Genomic DNA, 18858 nt, shown 5'->3' on the forward strand with positions numbered 1-18858 from the left:
CCAACCATCACTGCCTATGAACAAGACAAGCTAACCATCACTGCCTAAGAACAAGACAAGCTAACCATCACTGCCTATGAACAAGACAAGCTAACCATCACTGCCTATGAACAAGACAAGCTAACCATCACTGCCTATGAACTGCCTATGAACAAGACAAGCTAACCATCACTGCCTATGAACAAGACAAGCTAACCATCACTGCCTATGAACAAGACAAGCTAACCATTGCTGCCTATGAACAAGACAAGCTAACCATCACTGCCTATGAACAAGACAAGCTAACTATCACTGCCTATGAACAAGACAAGCTAATCATCACTGCCTATGAACAAGACAAGCTAACCATTGCTGCCTATGAACAAGACAAGCTAACCATCACTGCCTATGAACAAGACAAGCTAACCATCACTGCCTATGCATAAGACAAACTAACCATCACTGCCTATAAACAAGACAAGCTAACCATCACTGCCTATGAACAAGACAAGCTAACCATCACTGCCTATGAACAAGACAAGCTAACCATCATTACCTATGCACAGGACATGCTAACCATCACTGCCTATGCAGAAGCACATGTCAACAGAGATGCTTGAAAGGATTTTAATGAGGAAGGGTCTTCTCTTTGGGAGTGGAGAAGAATTTAAAAAAAGACAGACTATAATGGGAAAGATGCTAAGCATGGGCACCCCCCCCCCCCCGAGAGGAAGAAGACAAAGATGAGCTATTACATAGAAGTACAAGGACATACGTCTCCTTTTTGAAAATGACAAAGACAAAGAAGAATTTGAGGGATCTAATGCAACAGACTCAACTCCATCAACAAGGTTAACTTTAAAACAGCTCTTTTATATGCCAATGTAAAATCAAAAAGAAATACTTTCAAAATTGTGCCACTTTTTTGTTATTTCTTTCAGGACATGTTTAAGAAAATGCTGATTGTTATGAGGTGCCATGTACTTAAAGAAAAAGAAATGAGAAACCAGCAAGAACTGAATATTTGTAAACAATTCAAAAGTCATGCTGATAGATAAGGACCTGTACACTATAAGGAATGGCTGGCTTTATTGCACTATGAAATGGAGTGAAATTATCAAATGCACTTTGTATGGTTGAACCAAGTGTTTTCCACTCATACTTGGTCAAGAATTAGAGTATGCATTATATATCAGTACAGTACACAAATTAGCATTAAAGTAATATTTACGTGGGCAAAGTAAATAAATAAAATTTATTTTAGAATCTGAAACCAGCTCAAAACTCCACACATAACTGAGCTTATAACAATTTATAAATATATTCTTAAATATCGGCTATATCATCATTTTGTAGTTCCATAGTACATCAGAATTATTACCTTCAACCTGATCCTCTGTTGTGGCTTGACCTCTGTACCAGTGTGGGCGGATATTGTTTTTACAAACGTGAAAGCGGTTCAGCTTAAAGCTGCCCTCCTCAGGGAATGGGTGTAAATGGATAGTCACTGGCTTACCGTCTTCAACTTACAAAGAAAGAGATCAGAGTATGTCAAGAAATGTTGTATGCATATTATTCGGTTGTTTTACAAAATATTTCATAAGCATGTAGCAAGTGGAGTCCCTTGAACGGACTGAAAGTCGAATAGTCAATAAGACCTGAGAGAAGAACCATGGCTTCTTTTTAAAAGCTGAATATTGAACCCATCTCTGATGCTCTTGGAAACTCCAACATACCATATGTCTGAGTTAACATGTTCACAAGATACCTGTAGGTGCAGTTCACAATGTTTGTACCATTACCTTTAATTTGAACCCGACATCACTGAAAAAGGATCAATGAACTTGTATCAGATAATGACAAGACATAACACAAAGCTAATGATAATACAGGTAATATATTTTGGAAACAAACAAATAAGTATTCAAGTGGTATCATACAAGGTATTTGTCAGAAATTTCCACAAATGGAGATTAATGATGAAAACCTATTCATACTTGTTTGCTCCTTTATGTTAACAAGTCAGTATGGTTAAAAATCTATATAAAAAAAAAATGACTTTAAAATCAATGTCCGAGTGCTCACTATCAAAACATAGGCGATATTGAATGTCTGATAGGCCCCATTTTCATTCATGACCACAAACACATCATTAAAAGTTTTAAATGAAAAGGAAATTTGTCAGTACTTATGCTTATCCAAAAATAAATTATGCTTATCAAAAAATACTTACCTAATCACATTAACATTTCAAAAATTACTATCTGACACCTACAAATCCAGCCCTCCAAGAAAAATGAAAATGCACCTTCCTGTCTATCAAGTAGACAAAGGGAAGTAACTCCCAAAGATTAACTACCCTTGCTTACAAGTATGTGACCACCAATATCACAGATGTTACCAAGTTAAGCTTGTGCCAAACCGGTAAATGGGATGTTCTCATTTGCAGTGGGAGGGACTGCTAGCAATATGATCTGGTAAGCAGTTTAAGAGAACCATGATTTACAAATAAATTTTCTTTCTCCGTCAAATTACCCACTCACATTAATATGAACAGAATAGACAAGAGAAGTAAAAGCTTGTACACCGAAAACCTCTTTTTTCGTGAGCTGAAATCTTCATGGGTCACACCTGATCCTTGAGAGTTCAGTGTTATGTTCATGCAGTAACAGCCTTTAGCACAGTGGCCAGTTCTTGTGTGGTTGTCTTGTCAATAGCTTCCCATGATTTATCCAGGTTCTTCCTTCACCAAAGTAAGCTGGCCCCCATGTATAGCCTATCATGTGCTGAAAAATGGCACAAAACCCACAAAACCAAAACCAAGCAATCTGACTATAACCATTAGGAGTAGACTTTGAAGGTCAGTGGAAATTCTCCATGACCCTCAAATATAACCTGTCAGTGCATAACTTGGTCATGCAACTACTTCATTCTAGGTGGGTCAATTGCGGGAGTGGATAGTTATCTGTTGGTTCCCTCTTGCTGGTGACTTGTTTTTTTAAATAGCAGGCTGCATTAAGACTGAACCATTGTTCAATGGAAAGGCATGAATTTTCTATCCACTGAAAGCACATGAAGCTCACTCACCCTGCAAGCCGAAGGAAGCAAGTCTTGTATAATAGCTACTTCAGCAAGGTGGACGACTTAGGCTTGAATTTTGACAAGTTGAGCCACATCAAGACCTTGAGACTTTTGGGAACAAAGTGAGCAAGTGTAGTCTGTACATGTCAAAAGTGGACAAGATGGGATGATTCTTGTTCTGAACAGTCTTCAGTGAGGTTTGAATATGTGTGAGATCATGAAACAGCATCCCTTGACTGTGATAGGGGCTAACACTTGTCTTCAAATAGTGAAAGATACAAGTTTTCCAGTTGAGAATCAAGGCTGAGAGTGGCCTGACTTTGTTAATGTGATACCAGTCACTGAAAACATGCCATTTCCACAATGTCTTAAAAATGCTAGAATGTACAGCTATCAAAATCCTATCACAGCATGATTAATAGCTACTTCAGCAGCTTGAGCAACATGGCGGACACTAAAAAGTTCCTGTATGTGTCTGTTGCCATATAAAGCAGTTCAGACAGCCAGAATATCTCATCAGAAAGAACAATCAGACCTATTTTGCATGCTCTGCCCCATGTATTCTGGATTATAACTGCTGGAAGAAAGGCATATATCCAGTACACTAATTGTTTGGATGCTGAACAGGCCGGTCAACAGCAGGAATGGTTTATGGCCAATGATACATAGCTCGTGGTCCAGTCCATTCCAGCAGGTGGTGTCAGAAGGTAATTCTGTACACCCAGCTTCAATGTTCCCAAGTCCATGCATGGGTGGTGATTGGAACTAGTGCCCCGTGGGCTGCCAAATTTGGTAAAATATGGTCCTAGGTTCAGCCAACATGCTCATCAACTTTCCAGATGACTCAGTTATCTTTAGTATGCATATATGTGATTCTGATATTGCTAAAGTGAAACTGCTTGGCATTGCTTGAACTGGATCTTAAATGACAGTCACTCTAGGCATAGTTTTCATTAGGGATTGGAGGCAACATCTTGACACACATCATAAAACTGATGAAGGATTTTGGAGTCGGACGAATGCTAAATACTTTGTATTCAGCAGATTTAGAATGTGTCCTTTCTACACATCCTTCCATTGCCTTTTCAAGACATTAGACCAAACATTACCACAATACACACATGCTACATAGGTATTTGGGACAACATTTTGTGGCACATTTCATGCTACTTCATGCTCTTGCTTAACATCTATGTAATGAATGAGTGAAGAAAAAACAAACAAGTACATACAAAAGATATACAAATTGTTCAAATAGGTGAGCTTGCATTACCCAAGACAAAGTGTGCATTAAACCAAAATTTAACAGTGTAATACAATTACAAAGGTCAAAACTCAAGCGTTACTGATTGTTGGTATCACCTGACCAATAACCAGAGCTTGTGTTTTGTAAAATGAAGGAGAGCTGTGAACAACTCCAATGATAATGATGAGGAGTGTTATTCAATGAAGTACTTGATGGAAAAACGCATACTGATATGACCATCCATTCTAGAGTAGTAGCGGAAAGATTTTCAAGACAGCTGCCTCGGCACCATTTTCAAACAAGACCAACCAGACCATGTGATAAATGTGTTTATACATTTTTGTGGCAATTCTGCAAGTAGTCTAGCAGTAGGAGAAATAATGTTAACAAGCCTGTGCCATTGCATGGGAAATAATGAATTCTTCATTTATATTGACAACTAGTACATCAACTACACTGGTACCATTTTTTTCTCCAACTTATTGTCTATTTATTCGTAAGATTATTTTCAAACTTACATCAGTGTTCCACTGGGCAATAATGACTATATAGTGACAATTAAAAGCATAGCTGTAAAAGTGTAAATATGACTAATTGCACAAAACCATAAAAGAAAAACATTTCCCAAAAAATAAAAACAAGATCTACTGCAAGGTAAAATGAAATGGTAACAATGTAAAAATGCAGTACAATATATGTGAAATAAAGTTTAAATGTAAAAGATATAAAAAAAACCATTAAATACGGTACAATTTTTTTATTTAAATTGAATTTTCTTATCAGCTGATCAATTATTATGAAGTTACTTAATGGAATTCATATAAAATGTCTTCTTGCTCAGATGATTTTTATAATGTGTTAGTTCAGCAAATAAAATCTTCCATTTGGAAATGGTTGAATACAGGTCAGCTTTGGCTGCTGCATCTGCCCTTTTATCACTTTTTATAGCAATTGGAAAAGGCAACCAATAGTACAGAATACTATTTCCCACTAAGTAAGCAAGTCATGTTTTTGTATGATCTGGGAAGAGCTGCTAACCCTCAAGACTTGCAATTAGTGAAAAGAGGGATACAAATTAGTGAATGTTGCAAATAAGTAGTGAAAATTTATGCCATGATACTAGCTCCATCCACTTTGAAAGTCAGTACCACATTATATAAAAATCCCATAATAAAACTAAAACACATTAATTAACACTGATTACATGTACTACTTAATTTGCAGCCGAATTTACCTGATATACACAAACTTCACACTATTTGTTATGATATGATGCTGTGGCAGTCTTTGACTTCCTCAATCAGGCCATGGTAAATCTGTTTTCAAAACAGTTCAGGCTTCTTGCCCGCTGGTTAATCTTGGTGACTAAAATTGTTGCAAATATTCAGCACCTAAGAAGGCAATAAAGTCTGTCTTATTTTTCCTCACAATAGGAAATAATCTTTCACTGTCACTGTTGCTGATCTCCAACTGAGAAAGACAGGTTATGTTCAACAAGAAAGCTCCCAAACAATGCTTCAGCACTGGCAGCATGCAGGACTTGAGTAGGTGGCTTAAAGTACTCCAAAACTGAAATCTGCTGGTTGTGCTATAGCTGAGTGCTTTTGCACATCATTCTGCCACATGCCCACAGGGGTTCATATTGTTGCTTATAATTTATCTGTCATGTAAATTGTAAACAGCAATACCAGTCCTTGTGCACATTCGCAGCATATTACTGTACAATCCAGGTTTAATGTTGCACACTCTGATGTCACAATGAAACTTAACGCATATTAACAAACAAATTCGTCCTACCCTCAATTGTGATGATTCCACTTTACACGCACTTATTTTGACCCAAGTTTTGTACATGGCCACCACTGTAAACGTCCATAGCAATAATTTTTGTCTGGAAGTTTCTTGTTAAGAGTTGAGGTGCAGAGCATTCAATAGTCAGGATTGAATAGATTTTGGTAAACGACAATTAGTGTTAAATTTTAAAAGAACAATTTATATCAAATTTAAAATGAGTAAATGCACATACATGACCCATGTGACTTGTACTACAGTGGTGTCAGTGCACGTGCAGAAGACTGTAAACTCAAGCAAATTACGATACATGCTAATCTTTCAATAGCTAAAAAATTCCAACACTCGAAATAGCTGTCTTCATGTAGTGTTTGTTTAAAAAAAGAGTTACCATTGCTGCAAGTATGTACATGTGCCATTTTTTGAAAAATCAATTGGGCCCAGTTTTCTTCAAGAGTATTTGTAAAACTTATGTTCTAAATATATATTATATACGTTACAATGCTTGCCACAGGGCATACTGTAACAACTAGATAAAGTTCTACTGACTAGCAATATAGGACCATTATGGTATCACTGCTGCTATTTTGACTAGCACTTAAATGGAATAAACTTTATTTTATTCCTGATTTAAGTCAATTGAGAATTAGGGAATTTGTGATCTTCCTCCATGAATCACTATCGAGAGTCGTGAAATTCTCGCCAAAATCATGAGGGTTGGCAGGTCTGTCTGGGATATTACTCCAGGGTTCATACAGAATTCTGAATGATAAATTCAAAGACTTTTCTCAAACTTTCAACCACAAACATAGATTTCCAAGACCTATTTTCATGAAAATTTTGCATACAAGTTAAGTTATATGAAAAAACAATGAATGCAAAATACTACAATATTGTTTAATGACGAAATTCAAACTATAATTAATCAAAGAAAGAAACAGGGAAAACGTGACTAAAATCCAAATCTAACAACCTATGACAATTATATTTGTGATAATGGAAAGAAATTAAAATGTTTGGGTTTATTTAAATTTTCAAAGAGTTTTAAAGGCCTCAGGGTAATCTGCTCGATTTTCCCAAACTTTCAAGGCAATGAAATAGCTACCTCATTTTTCCCAAACTGTTAACAACCTTCAAAGACCATCAGAAACCTGTAATCATCAGCGTGGAAAGAGAATCCAAAAAGATGACAAAACATGTTTTTTTTTGAAAGATTTCAATGTTGTTCAAAGATCTGAGTAGTGCTGTAATGTCTTTATCCAGCAACCTGTTCAACTCATCAACTAATCAGAAAACTGCAAAACTCAAAATCCTGAATGCTGCATTGGCTAGCGACAACTCAATGACCAACCAGAAAAAAAAGCTTGCATCATGATTGGATAATGTCAACTCATCAACCTATTAAAATTTTTTTACTTCGATCTTAGTTTGAATAGAACAATGTTTTCATAACCTTAGGGGTTGGGTACATGCAGGTACCTACCTTTCAAGGTGACCACCAGCACTGGCTTCAAGTGGTTACCATGATGATATGTAAACATCAGATCTTCCACCTTGGGTTGATTGTCCAGGTGTTTCGCTAAAACTGTGAGGTACAACGCCCTCTTCCTGACATACCTGTGATTCAGGTAGTCCTTAGCCTGGACACACTCCTGTAAAGCATGATAAATGTTTCCATATTTAGACCACATGTTATACAGTTTGGGACATTCCAAAAGTTTGCAAGTCCAAGACAAAAGATCATGAAATATCAAGAGATAAAGCCTGCAGGTAAAACACTGAGAGGGTATGGTCTTTCCAGAAATTATTTGAGCACAGCAAAATTTGAAACTGATTCATATTCTAAAAATTACACAAGATCCTTAACACCAGACTGAACCCATATATGCAAGAGAAATAATCATTATTCAGGCTTGTGTTTTGAATCGTGAATCATTCTCTCACACCGTCTACTCCAATAATAAAACAGGTTATCTTGACCTAAACATGCAAGACTCTAATGTGAACATAAATTCTTGGTGGATTAAATGAATCTGTATTTACTATGTCTATAGCACACAAAAATTTACACAGCAGCTGCTGATGTGTGCCAAAACAGTATATTAGTGACAATACTAAAAAAGGAAAAGGAAAATAGAAGCCGTGGTAGTTCAGTTGATAGAGTGCATTCATAATCCAAGGGTAGCAGATTCAATAAATGGCCAGGTCAGCCTGGGATGGCTGAATCAGAGCATCCTTGGGAAAGGGACTTAGATTCCATTTCCTCTCCTTGATATAGCAAATGTGCTAGAAGCGCTGTTGAAACAAACAGAACAAAATCAAAAAGAAAAATACACACAATCAGAACAACAGGCCAAATACAGCAACAATTCAACTGACTAATATCTGGCAATGAAACACTCTTTGCATTGAGTTCTATACTATAAATAATTATAAAGCCATACGAGAAAAACCTGTCTCCAACCACCGACAAAAGACCATAAAAAAATACACATGATAAAGGTCATCTCTAATGAGACATCATTAAAATATGGTGCAATTCATATGAACAATCAAACCTGTCCTAGCAGTCACTTTTATATAGTAGTCACCTGGTTTCTACATGCATTATCATCCCTTCCCCCAATAACATTTCCTACATGAAAGTTAACATATTAAATGTTCATCTGCTTTCCATGATCAACAGACCCTTTCCTAACCTAACAGTTTTTTTTCTTACTCCTTAAAGTGGTCATTCAAGCATATCAATTGCTCATATCAAGTATTCATTTTCTCTAGAAAGGCATTGTTTAGGTAAAGATACATGTGAAAGTGCCTTCATTTGCCTATTTCACTGTACCCAAGTCACTGTATCAGTGATGTAGATGTAGATGATTTGAGTGGGGTGGTGGTAAGGAATCGATCTACGTGCATGTGCACAAATCAAATCTGAACAGGACAGGAGCAGTTACAACCTGTTGCATATCTGGGACAATCTGTTAACATCTCTCACCATTCCATCAAGTGATGTTAACAGTCAGTAGAGATTAAATCAGTCAGCTGATGAAGTTCTTAGCATGAGGACAAAAGCTTCAGGTTAGCTTGTTTGTGTATTGGATTGAAAAGATAAAAACATTGTCAAATATGAATCGTTGCACTTATTTTTTTTTAATGTTGTTGTTGTTGTAGGGTTTAACGCCATTTTTCAGCAAATAGGCTATACATGGCGGCCAGTATTAATGGTGGAGGAAGAACCCGAGAAATCCCCAGAAAGAACCACCGACCCTCGAGAAGCTACTGGCAAGCTTTCTCACATACCCACATTAGCCGAATCCGAGACTCGAACCCACGCAGACAGAGGTGAGATGGCAGTGGTCTGTAACGGAGAGCGCTTTAGACCACTCGGCCACTTTTTTTAAAGAGTCTGAATGGGTGATTTTAAGTGGGGGAAAAAGAATATACATTACACAATTACACACAATAATCTAACTTTACCTTAAACTGAATAATTATGTTTGAAGATTTTCATAAAATAAGCAATCATTAAAAGATGTAACTTAGGCATAACATTTCCATAACTTGTAGAGTGCCTGAGATTGAAGAAGCATTTTTATCCTTATGAAAGTTAAACCTTCTCCTCAATTTATTTTTGTTTACCACAGTATAAAAAGGTAAAAATTTAAAGTAGAATTTAAAAAACACAGAACTAGTTATTGCATTTTTCAAAATTCAGTAAGTTTTCAAATTAACCCTCAATTTTTCAAGGTTATACAAACCATGAATTCTCTGTTCATATTCATATATAGCTGCCTAACCTAGTTACCACTGTAAATTTAACTAGGGAACAATCATTCTAAGTATAATTAGGGAATAGTGGTCTTGTGTAGGATTTGAGGATCCATATTTTAACAAACATTTGAAATGTTTGTCAAAAAATGTTGCAAAAGTAGTCTGTAGCATTGTCATAGATTTTGTCATGACACCATGGAGTAAATGTTTTGAACATTACATCTGATTTTAATACAAATGTACATTTTTATGTTCAACCAATGAGAAAGCTCATCATATTGACACGTTTATTACAATCATGTGACTACTAACCTTTGGTATCACTACCATCATGTCCAGGTGTACATCTGGCTTGACACAAGTGTCACTGGTAAAACTGCCAATGAGGGTGGCATCCTTTGGTGGAAGGAAGTGAAATTTACCCTTCACATCCCAGGGATTCTGATTCAAAGGGACTTGGAAGCCACTTTTAATAAGCCACTTCTGATGCATTAACTAAACACAATAATAATAATAAATATATTAATAATAATAATAATAATAACAACAACAATAATCATTACACAATTATTACTTGTTCCAGTGCTTCAAAGGATTTATTGCTGCGATCTTAAACTGCCGACCTTTCGTACAATGTTTCAATTCAGATTTATACATCACATGGTGAGCTCAAGTGCCGTGCCGAGTATAAAAGATTTAACTACTTCAAGCAGCAAGAAAATAAGGCTGTCAGAACGGTCATCTGTACGTCATGCCAACCAGTAACATTTAATGAAGATGAAATTGTTCTGATTTCAGGGGAAATCCTAGGTGCTAGGCAATTACTTTTTAGCTTTCTTTCATAATCACTAGCCAGTATCATCAAGCCATGCCAATGGCAAAGCTTGCCTCTTGGGGCACAATTAACAACGCATTTGGTTTTGTAACTTCAGCAAATAGCAGAAGCAGGTAAATGGCATAAATTTACAATGCACAGTTGAGGACTTATATAATTAATACTCATCATGAATAATAATCATTCATTTACATGCACCTGTTTAATCAGCTGTGCACAACACATTTATTCCAAAGAAGTGTTTGTCATAAAAGTCAATAAAGCATAAATATAGGAGCTGTGACCTACACTGGAATGTTGTCAAACATCACAAAAGTGCATAACCCGATCAGTAAGATTGCTTGAAAAGCTTACCTAAATGTTTAACTCAACCAACATATTGGATGCATGAAATGCATATCACACTGACCTACTTCTGTTGTAGTGATTAAGTACTCAGTAGAATGATTGTTATGTATATTTAATTTGTATTTGTTATTTTTTTCTCTATGATTATGAATGATAGTATTTTGGACTTGACCTTGTCCAAAATTAAGTCCATGTTGTTCCTGACTAGAGGCACTAATGTATTTTGTTTTAGCAAACAATTAATACATAGTTAATATTTTCCAAGGATTGTGGGTTAAATATTCAAATCATTATCAACAGTGGCAAACATACTTATTTGGGTCTGGGTCCAGGATATTGGAATTCCCCCATAAAAATACATTGCCTACCCAATCAATACCACTTTGCCTTTTATAAATTTAGTAACATATTGTTCTAGAAATAAAGTTTTGTCTCTTCTTTCATAATTTAAAAAATAAATTTTGCTTTTTTTGAGAAATTACTCATTCCTGTGATGACATCTGAAGCAGAACTCAATCCTTTTTGTTATGTCCAGTATTTCTTTTGGGAGGAATTTATTTATTCATATTATTTATTTATTTACTGAAAATACAAAGTGCTCTTAAACAATATTCTTCAACAGAAATATTAAATTTGGAATTGGAGTGATTTCAGACAAGGACATTTTGGATCATTGTATTAGTCTGATTAATCAGAAGACTGTTAGCACTAGATGTTATTTTGAACACCACAAGAACTTAATTTGAACTTTATTCATTAGGACTGGTGATGGAAATTTACTGACTATTTGGGATTTAATTCTTAATTCGTTAAGTTCTTTTTAAATTTTCACTTAGTATGATTGGGAAACAAAGAATTGATTTAATTTTACAAACCTTGTAGGTATGTGCTGTTCTTTATTACTTATTTTAAGATGTTAAAGTCATAATATGATCCATAACAGAGCCATGTGGCAATACATTCAAAGTTTATATGCCTAAAGTAAATTAAGTGCTGAAACATGAAATGTAGGCCAAGGTGGCCTGCTTATGCATGACAGTTTAGTTCTTTCCAGGCTGGATCCACAAACTACATAACCTTTATGAGGGTTCCTGGTAAATTCCCCTAAAATGATACAAAACTATATCAAGTTATAATGGGTATGAGCACAGTGCTGAAACTGAATCCCCATAGAATAATTCTTTATGTGTAGGGCAATGAAATGCAGAACATGACCATCACCTTTTACTGCTTTCCCCTGCTATCTGAATGTTCTGAATGGGGAAAACCTGATTCCTCATACTGGCCAGCAAATCAGTTCATATTAGCAGCAATGATCACCATGCTGTAGATATCCACATGTTCTGATGAGGTATCAGTACAAGTCAGCTGAGCCAGACATCATGAGAAGTATTGTCTAGCACATCTAAATCCTCTATGGCAAAGGTTCTCTTGTATGTTGTACTAGTAAGCTAAAACACGATTTCAAAGCAGGTGACAAACAGTGGATTTTGAAATAAAATTAACTTAAATTTAATTGGTTTGGTTTTATATTAGTGTTTTACAGCAATGCAACAAGTACATTAAGTAGTGTTCTGGAGTAAAGTGCATTGCAAAGAAACATACTTTGTTAGCTGACCTGGGCTTATAAGTAGTAAGACTTGAACCCAGACTCTTTGAGTCACAAGCCAAGCTTGCAAACTCTTGAGCCATGCACAGTAGCTCCAGAAAGACTGAAAATAGTTTTTCAATCTCTTCTTTTTTAAATAATTAAAATGTTCTACCATATACACCCGCCTACACATTCAGTCCAGCTGCAAAAATAGACCCTGACCTGCCACTGCATAATGTACCAGCAGATAGGTGCATTACCATGTTTTCTCCATCGATCACCAAAATGTACCAAAGTCTGCAGGTGCATGATGCAATGGCAGATCTAGGTACGTGCAGTTTGCAGTTGGATTCAACTTATAAGCAAGTATACCTGGTACATACAACTGTTTCCAGATATCAACAAAATGAGCAAAATCATAGACAATTTATATGGAGCTGGTAAAATCAGACTTAACATTAAATTAACCCTGCATGAAAGTTATGCATGTCAATTACACATCAAACATTACACATTAAATTAACCCTGCTTGAAAATGCTGCATGTCAATTACACATTAAATTAGTCCTGCTTAAAAATGCTGCATGTCAATTAAACATTAAAATAATACTCCTTGAAAATGCTGCTTGTCAATTGCACATTAAATTAATGCTGCATGTCAATTACACATTAAAATAACACTGCTTGAAAATGATGCATGTCAATTACACATTAAATTAGCCATGCTGTGTATCAATTATCACTGTAAGTTGAGGAAAATGCTTTCCTCTTAACACTAAAAGAGCAGTCTGAATGCAATCTTACAAACCAAAAGTGCTACAAAATTAAAATGGTGAAAAGCTCAGTGGGAAGAGCAATAAAATTGATTATATGTAAGTTCTATGTGCTAGGTGCTACATGCAGCAGAGGTATTTTTCTCAAACTTGAAACAAGAAAATCTAACATTTTTTATGTATTTGCTAAACAGTGAATGCTTTTTGACTGATGAAGTGTTTAAGTGGGTTCTGTATGGTCTTGCCACTCATGTGCCAAGTCCTGAACACCTGTAGTGATATAAGTGTAAAAGACCTCATCCAAAACCAAAAGAGACCAAGTCCAACTACAATCTGCATACACAAATAATGTGCTGACAGATCTGGATTTATGCTGTTTGTTAGGAGTATCCAGTAAAGCAAACAGTATGAATTCTGATGTGCAGACACATCATTCAGCAACAGATCAGATACTGTGTTTTTTTGCAGTTTGGACTTCACTTATAATTGAGTTCAAACAATATGCATGTCATCAACATGTTATTATACATCATAAACAGCTTTGCTTTTAAAAGGTCCCTTGAAGCAACAAACATCTCAATTAGAACTCAAACCAAACACACAAAATTTCGTTGCAATGAAAATCTTTTTCATTTGCTTGGAATCACACCCTACTAAAAGGAATGTTGATCACTTCGTGGTACCTTTTGTTCTCGTTTGCTCTCAACTGCTTCAAATATAGAAGTACTTACATCATGTTCCTTCCCTTCTGGTAGTTTTATCAGAATCTGTCTTAGTTCCTTTGCAGCTATGTTCATGATCCTCTTCCTTTTCTCCTTCAATCGTACTTCATTTAGCAGTTCTGATATCTGACAAGATAAAAGTGGCCTTGATACATTCCTTATTTAATACAGATTAGGGTTATCCTCCTCAAAAAGAATTAAACAAAATAAGTATTTGAAACATTGTTGGCAACTATGATGTCTGAGATCAAGAGTGTTACACTGTATATCATAAAAGTACTGCTTTGTGACAACCTTTGTTAAATAAAAATACAAATGAACTGATCAGTTCAGTAAAACTGTTAAATCCAATGTCTTAATTATTGCCTGCAAAACTGAGTATCATTATAGTAGTAGCAATAGTGTGTATGTGTGTGTGTCTGTGTGTGGTTTGGATTTTTAATGAAGCTTTAACAATTTTTCTGTCATATCACTATGATGTCTGCAGTTTGACAGTTTATAGTGATGTCTAGCAATGAGACATCATGGCACAGACATGTGTCATCAGGTCCCACCCAGTCACATTATCCTGACACCAGGCTGACCAGTCCTAACACTTACCTCTTATTGCTGAGCGCCTAGAAAGGCAGCTGTTAGAACCATTTTAGTAAGTCTTTGGTATGACTCAGCTGGGGAGTAGTAGTAGTAGTAGTAGTATCATCATCATTGTTAAACTGGAATCTCTTTTAACAATTTCTACACACCTGTACCACCACTTAAAATACAAATACCCAAGATGTCACATAAGCCAATCACTAAGCAATATTAAGATATCAGCATGTCAGTAAAACCAAAACTGCACAATCATGGGCCATTAACATGAGATTTCCACAATCATGGGCCAGTAACATATTTCCACAATCATAAGCCATTAACATGAGATTTCCACAGTCAATGAGATGACTATTCTACTTCTATGAAATTATAATGATTTCCTACAAATGCACCCATTGATGTCATAATGTATGCTGAATGTAAGTTAACCATACCTGCATTCTAAACAGAGAGGAATGGAAGAGATTCTCTGTTTCTCGCAGTTGGTTGAGTTCTTCATTGGTTGGTGGCATGTACAACTTTCCTTTAGACAGCCTGGCCTGTTTCAGTGGTGGTTCATCACTGCCAATAGGGGACCTTTTATCATCTTCCATGTCTGTACCCATTACTGATTTTCAACTGCTTTACTCAATTTTCTGATATGAATTGAAACAAACAATCTATACAAACAACTAAGTAAATTTTACCACAACATATTTTTAAAAAATATCACAATTGTAGCCAGGTGTGAAATATTGTTGCTGCTATTAGAAAAGTACATTGTCATGACGTGGTCACAACTCATAACTGCCCATTAGTGTCCACTTTTAGGTTATTAATAAAACAATAACCTCTCAGTATAATTCAATGAAGGACCTAATGAAGACTTGAAAGCCTATAGGTAATGTATATAAATTTTTTTAATCACCCAAAAACCAATTAAATGTGTGAAAATCACACTTCAAGTCCTAACTTTATTTGTACATTTCAGGGGTCAAGCTAGACTTGAATTTTATGGAAAATTTTGCACAGAACAGGGAGTAGTAAGAGCTCAACAGGGAGAAGTGGATGCAAAGCAAGAAACACAACACACACACACACACACACATATATATATATATATATATATATATATATGTGTGTGTGTGTGTGTGTGTGTGTAATGTGCATTTTCTTATTTGAATGAATGCCCCCTATTTCATAATATTCATATTTGCATTTAACATCGATTTTAAGCAATACTTTATTTTCAAATAGAAAATTTTCTGACTTATTTTTGCCATATGACTCTAAAAGAGAATAACAGAAACTACATTGTAACAAATTTTAACTGAGTAACCAGATTACATTACTGTAATTGCATGTTAGCAAAAAAGCTTAATCAACTACCCTTAATCAATTTTTTAAACATTTTATATATATATATACTTTCTAAAAGTTCACAATAATGGCATTTTCAAAGATTTCTAAACATGTCTGAAACAACCCCTGTACCATGTACATGAGAGCAAATGCACACGTGTCTTTAGATCACACCATTCATACTCATTTCTTTGTTGTGGAAAAAACATTACCATGACTATTCATATATAACAGACTAAAATGCATACAGTTACAGACATGGCTCCTTTATAGTCAGTATATGAACTAAACCCTTCTTCCAACCAAATCAACACAGACATGAGTGCATCTATTTTTAGAAAAGGGGTTTTCATAATGTAATCACTCACTTTATATAGCTTCATTACAACAGTCCATGATAGGATTGCAAATTTATGGTTTATTTATTTGTCTCCATACTTGTATTAATTTTAAGCATTGATTAAATATTATCTGCTTTGCAGTTTTTTTCCCATATTTTCACAAATACAAGTCAGAAAACAACCTTGACCTTACAATGCTTCTCGCGAATTCCACAACATAGCCTTGTTCCATACATTTCTGACCTATATAACTGCACTTTAAAGTTAAATCTTAAATAACATAATATCTGGCTTTGCTTTCTATGAATTTTATGTTTTTCTGAATATATTTGCCCAATGATTTATGAAAACAGACGATCTAATAAACTGGTACTTCCCAGACATAACAATGTTCGCCATTATTTCCCCGTTACTGGTACAATTACAGTTTCAATCTAATTTTATGACGAAATAGCGCACAAGAGGAAGTAAAAATATCCAGATCACCGCTTCTATTCTTAAAACACAAATTGCTATTTACATACTATTGTTAAAATTTTGAAACACAAATTTTTATGTTTTTATCATCAAGGGATAACGTGTAAATCGGGTAGTGATAGGGGCCTAGTTCTGAACTTACACGGGAAGTGGTTAATGGGCAATCAGCTAACAAAACACATACCTATGAATGTGCAAGAGTTTGTCAGCATAACTGATATAAAAACTAGGCCTAGCTACTGAAGGCTTTATGAATACCTTTTGCTACAAGTTCAACACCAGAAGTAACCTGACTAAGGCGGGGGGCATCTCAAAAAGTATGGTTAGTCAATGTACCTGTAAAAAAAATCATAGGGTGAAGTTGTTTTCGCTTTCTAACAGAAGAAGGTGAAGTTTACAATCTTTTAGGCGAATTAGTTGCCTACTTCACCTGGTAGTGTGACCCCTGCATTTGATTCCTCCTATATTCAGAAAATTCCCTTTTCTACAAATAGAGGGTATACAAGTTTTGTTTGCTATCTAACAAAGTGAACATGTTACAATGTCGCAAAAATTCAACTTTAAACCTTTAATTAGGCAAACCTGATTATTAAAAGCACAATCAGTAACTTTTCGATGTTTAGTGACTAGAAATGAAAGAACATTTTGTTGGGTACAAAACCTGCATAGAACAAACAATAACAGTCGTCCTCGATGGGATTAATTTTCTACTGACTGAAAACAATATGACCTACCCTAATCCTGTACATGACAAAGTACAATAAATGCTTGTGGCACAAATGGCTAGGTACTAAACTCAAGTAAATTAGTATTGTTATTGTCCAAAGAGTCTTTATGCACATGGAACTAGTTTGATGCATAACTGATGACAACAAAAACAGTATAAGGCCATTACTGACCAATCAGAAAAGGTCACAGTTACCAACTAAATGAATAATCCCAAACTATACTGAACAATATGTTTTAATTTTCATACTGTTGTTGATATACATTCAATGCCTTATGTGGTGAGAATTGTCTGGAACTATCTGCTAGGTGCACAGCTGCCACTGAACCACAGAAATGAGATGACAATGAGCACAAGCAATCACCCACTCCTTACGGCCAGAATCCATTGGCACAGACGGGTTTGTGTTCAAAAGTGCCTCTCACGAAAGGCCACCCAGCTAACGCAACCAGCATATTAGTGCAATAATATAAAATTTACCCCTCACAAGCGGACGCATTTTATTTTAATATGTATCCAGAACCATTATTTTATTCATAGCATGTGTTAAGTATTCCGATTTCTGTTTCCTGATGTCAGGTTTTTGTTACTGAAAGAAGTGTTGACTAAAGTACATGTACCACTAAGGTTAATATTATATCATTTATGCCTCACAAGAAGTCACATTTATTCCATAAAGCCAAGAAAGACTCAAATTTTAATCCATACAAAAGGGTAAGTACATGTAATCCAATTAGGCTTACTGCTGTGTTATCATGAGATGTCTGGTTTAGTCACTTTGATAACTGTTATGATTACAGTTATTGAACAGTAGTAACAGATGAGAAGTGGCAGTATCGATGTACAATACCCAAGTCAGCAGGAAAATGGTTTCATAGCCTTTATGGCTTCCCTTAGTAAGATGATGAGCTTGTTCACTTTGAAAATTAATGGCTATTACTACTGACAATAATTGTCAAGATTACAAGTCCTAATGGCCGCAAGGTCAACTTTTTGTGATGTTAAATGGTACATAATGAAGCTGTTTTGACTTGTCTCACTTAGTGTAAAGAAATGTATAAAAACAATAGGGTACCAGACTACAACTAATGAATCATGTGACAAGATCGCTTCCTTTAAAAACAAGTCAATTTGATTAAATACATAAAAAATTGTTTTATCAGTCTTGTAGTTGGCACTACACGACCAATGAACCGCGATGACAATAACAGCAAGTGATCACAATTATGATCTCAACAAGACCA

General features: G+C 35.4%; 1 protein-coding gene across 1 annotated transcript in view; it reads right to left on the reverse strand.

The window, feature by feature from the left end:
• LOC149802008 (nucleolar protein 6-like) overlaps positions 1-18858 on the reverse strand; it is an 80101-nt gene that overhangs the window by 60168 nt on the left and 1075 nt on the right. The window contains exons 2-6 of the mRNA XM_089956408.1: positions 15163-15363; positions 14144-14260; positions 10178-10360; positions 7581-7749; positions 1361-1504 (exon numbers count right to left, since the gene is read on the reverse strand). Coding sequence (XP_089812534.1) covers positions 1361-1504; positions 7581-7749; positions 10178-10360; positions 14144-14260; positions 15163-15333 — 784 coding nt within the window. The 5' untranslated portion in view covers positions 15334-15363. The remainder of the gene's footprint in view (positions 1-1360; positions 1505-7580; positions 7750-10177; positions 10361-14143; positions 14261-15162; positions 15364-18858) is intronic.

The sequence above is a fragment of the Sinohyriopsis cumingii genome, chromosome 4 (assembly GCF_028554795.1).
Source record: "Sinohyriopsis cumingii isolate HCF-2022 chromosome 4, ASM2855479v2, whole genome shotgun sequence".
In the NCBI taxonomy this organism is placed as follows: domain Eukaryota; kingdom Metazoa; phylum Mollusca; class Bivalvia; order Unionida; family Unionidae; genus Sinohyriopsis; species Sinohyriopsis cumingii.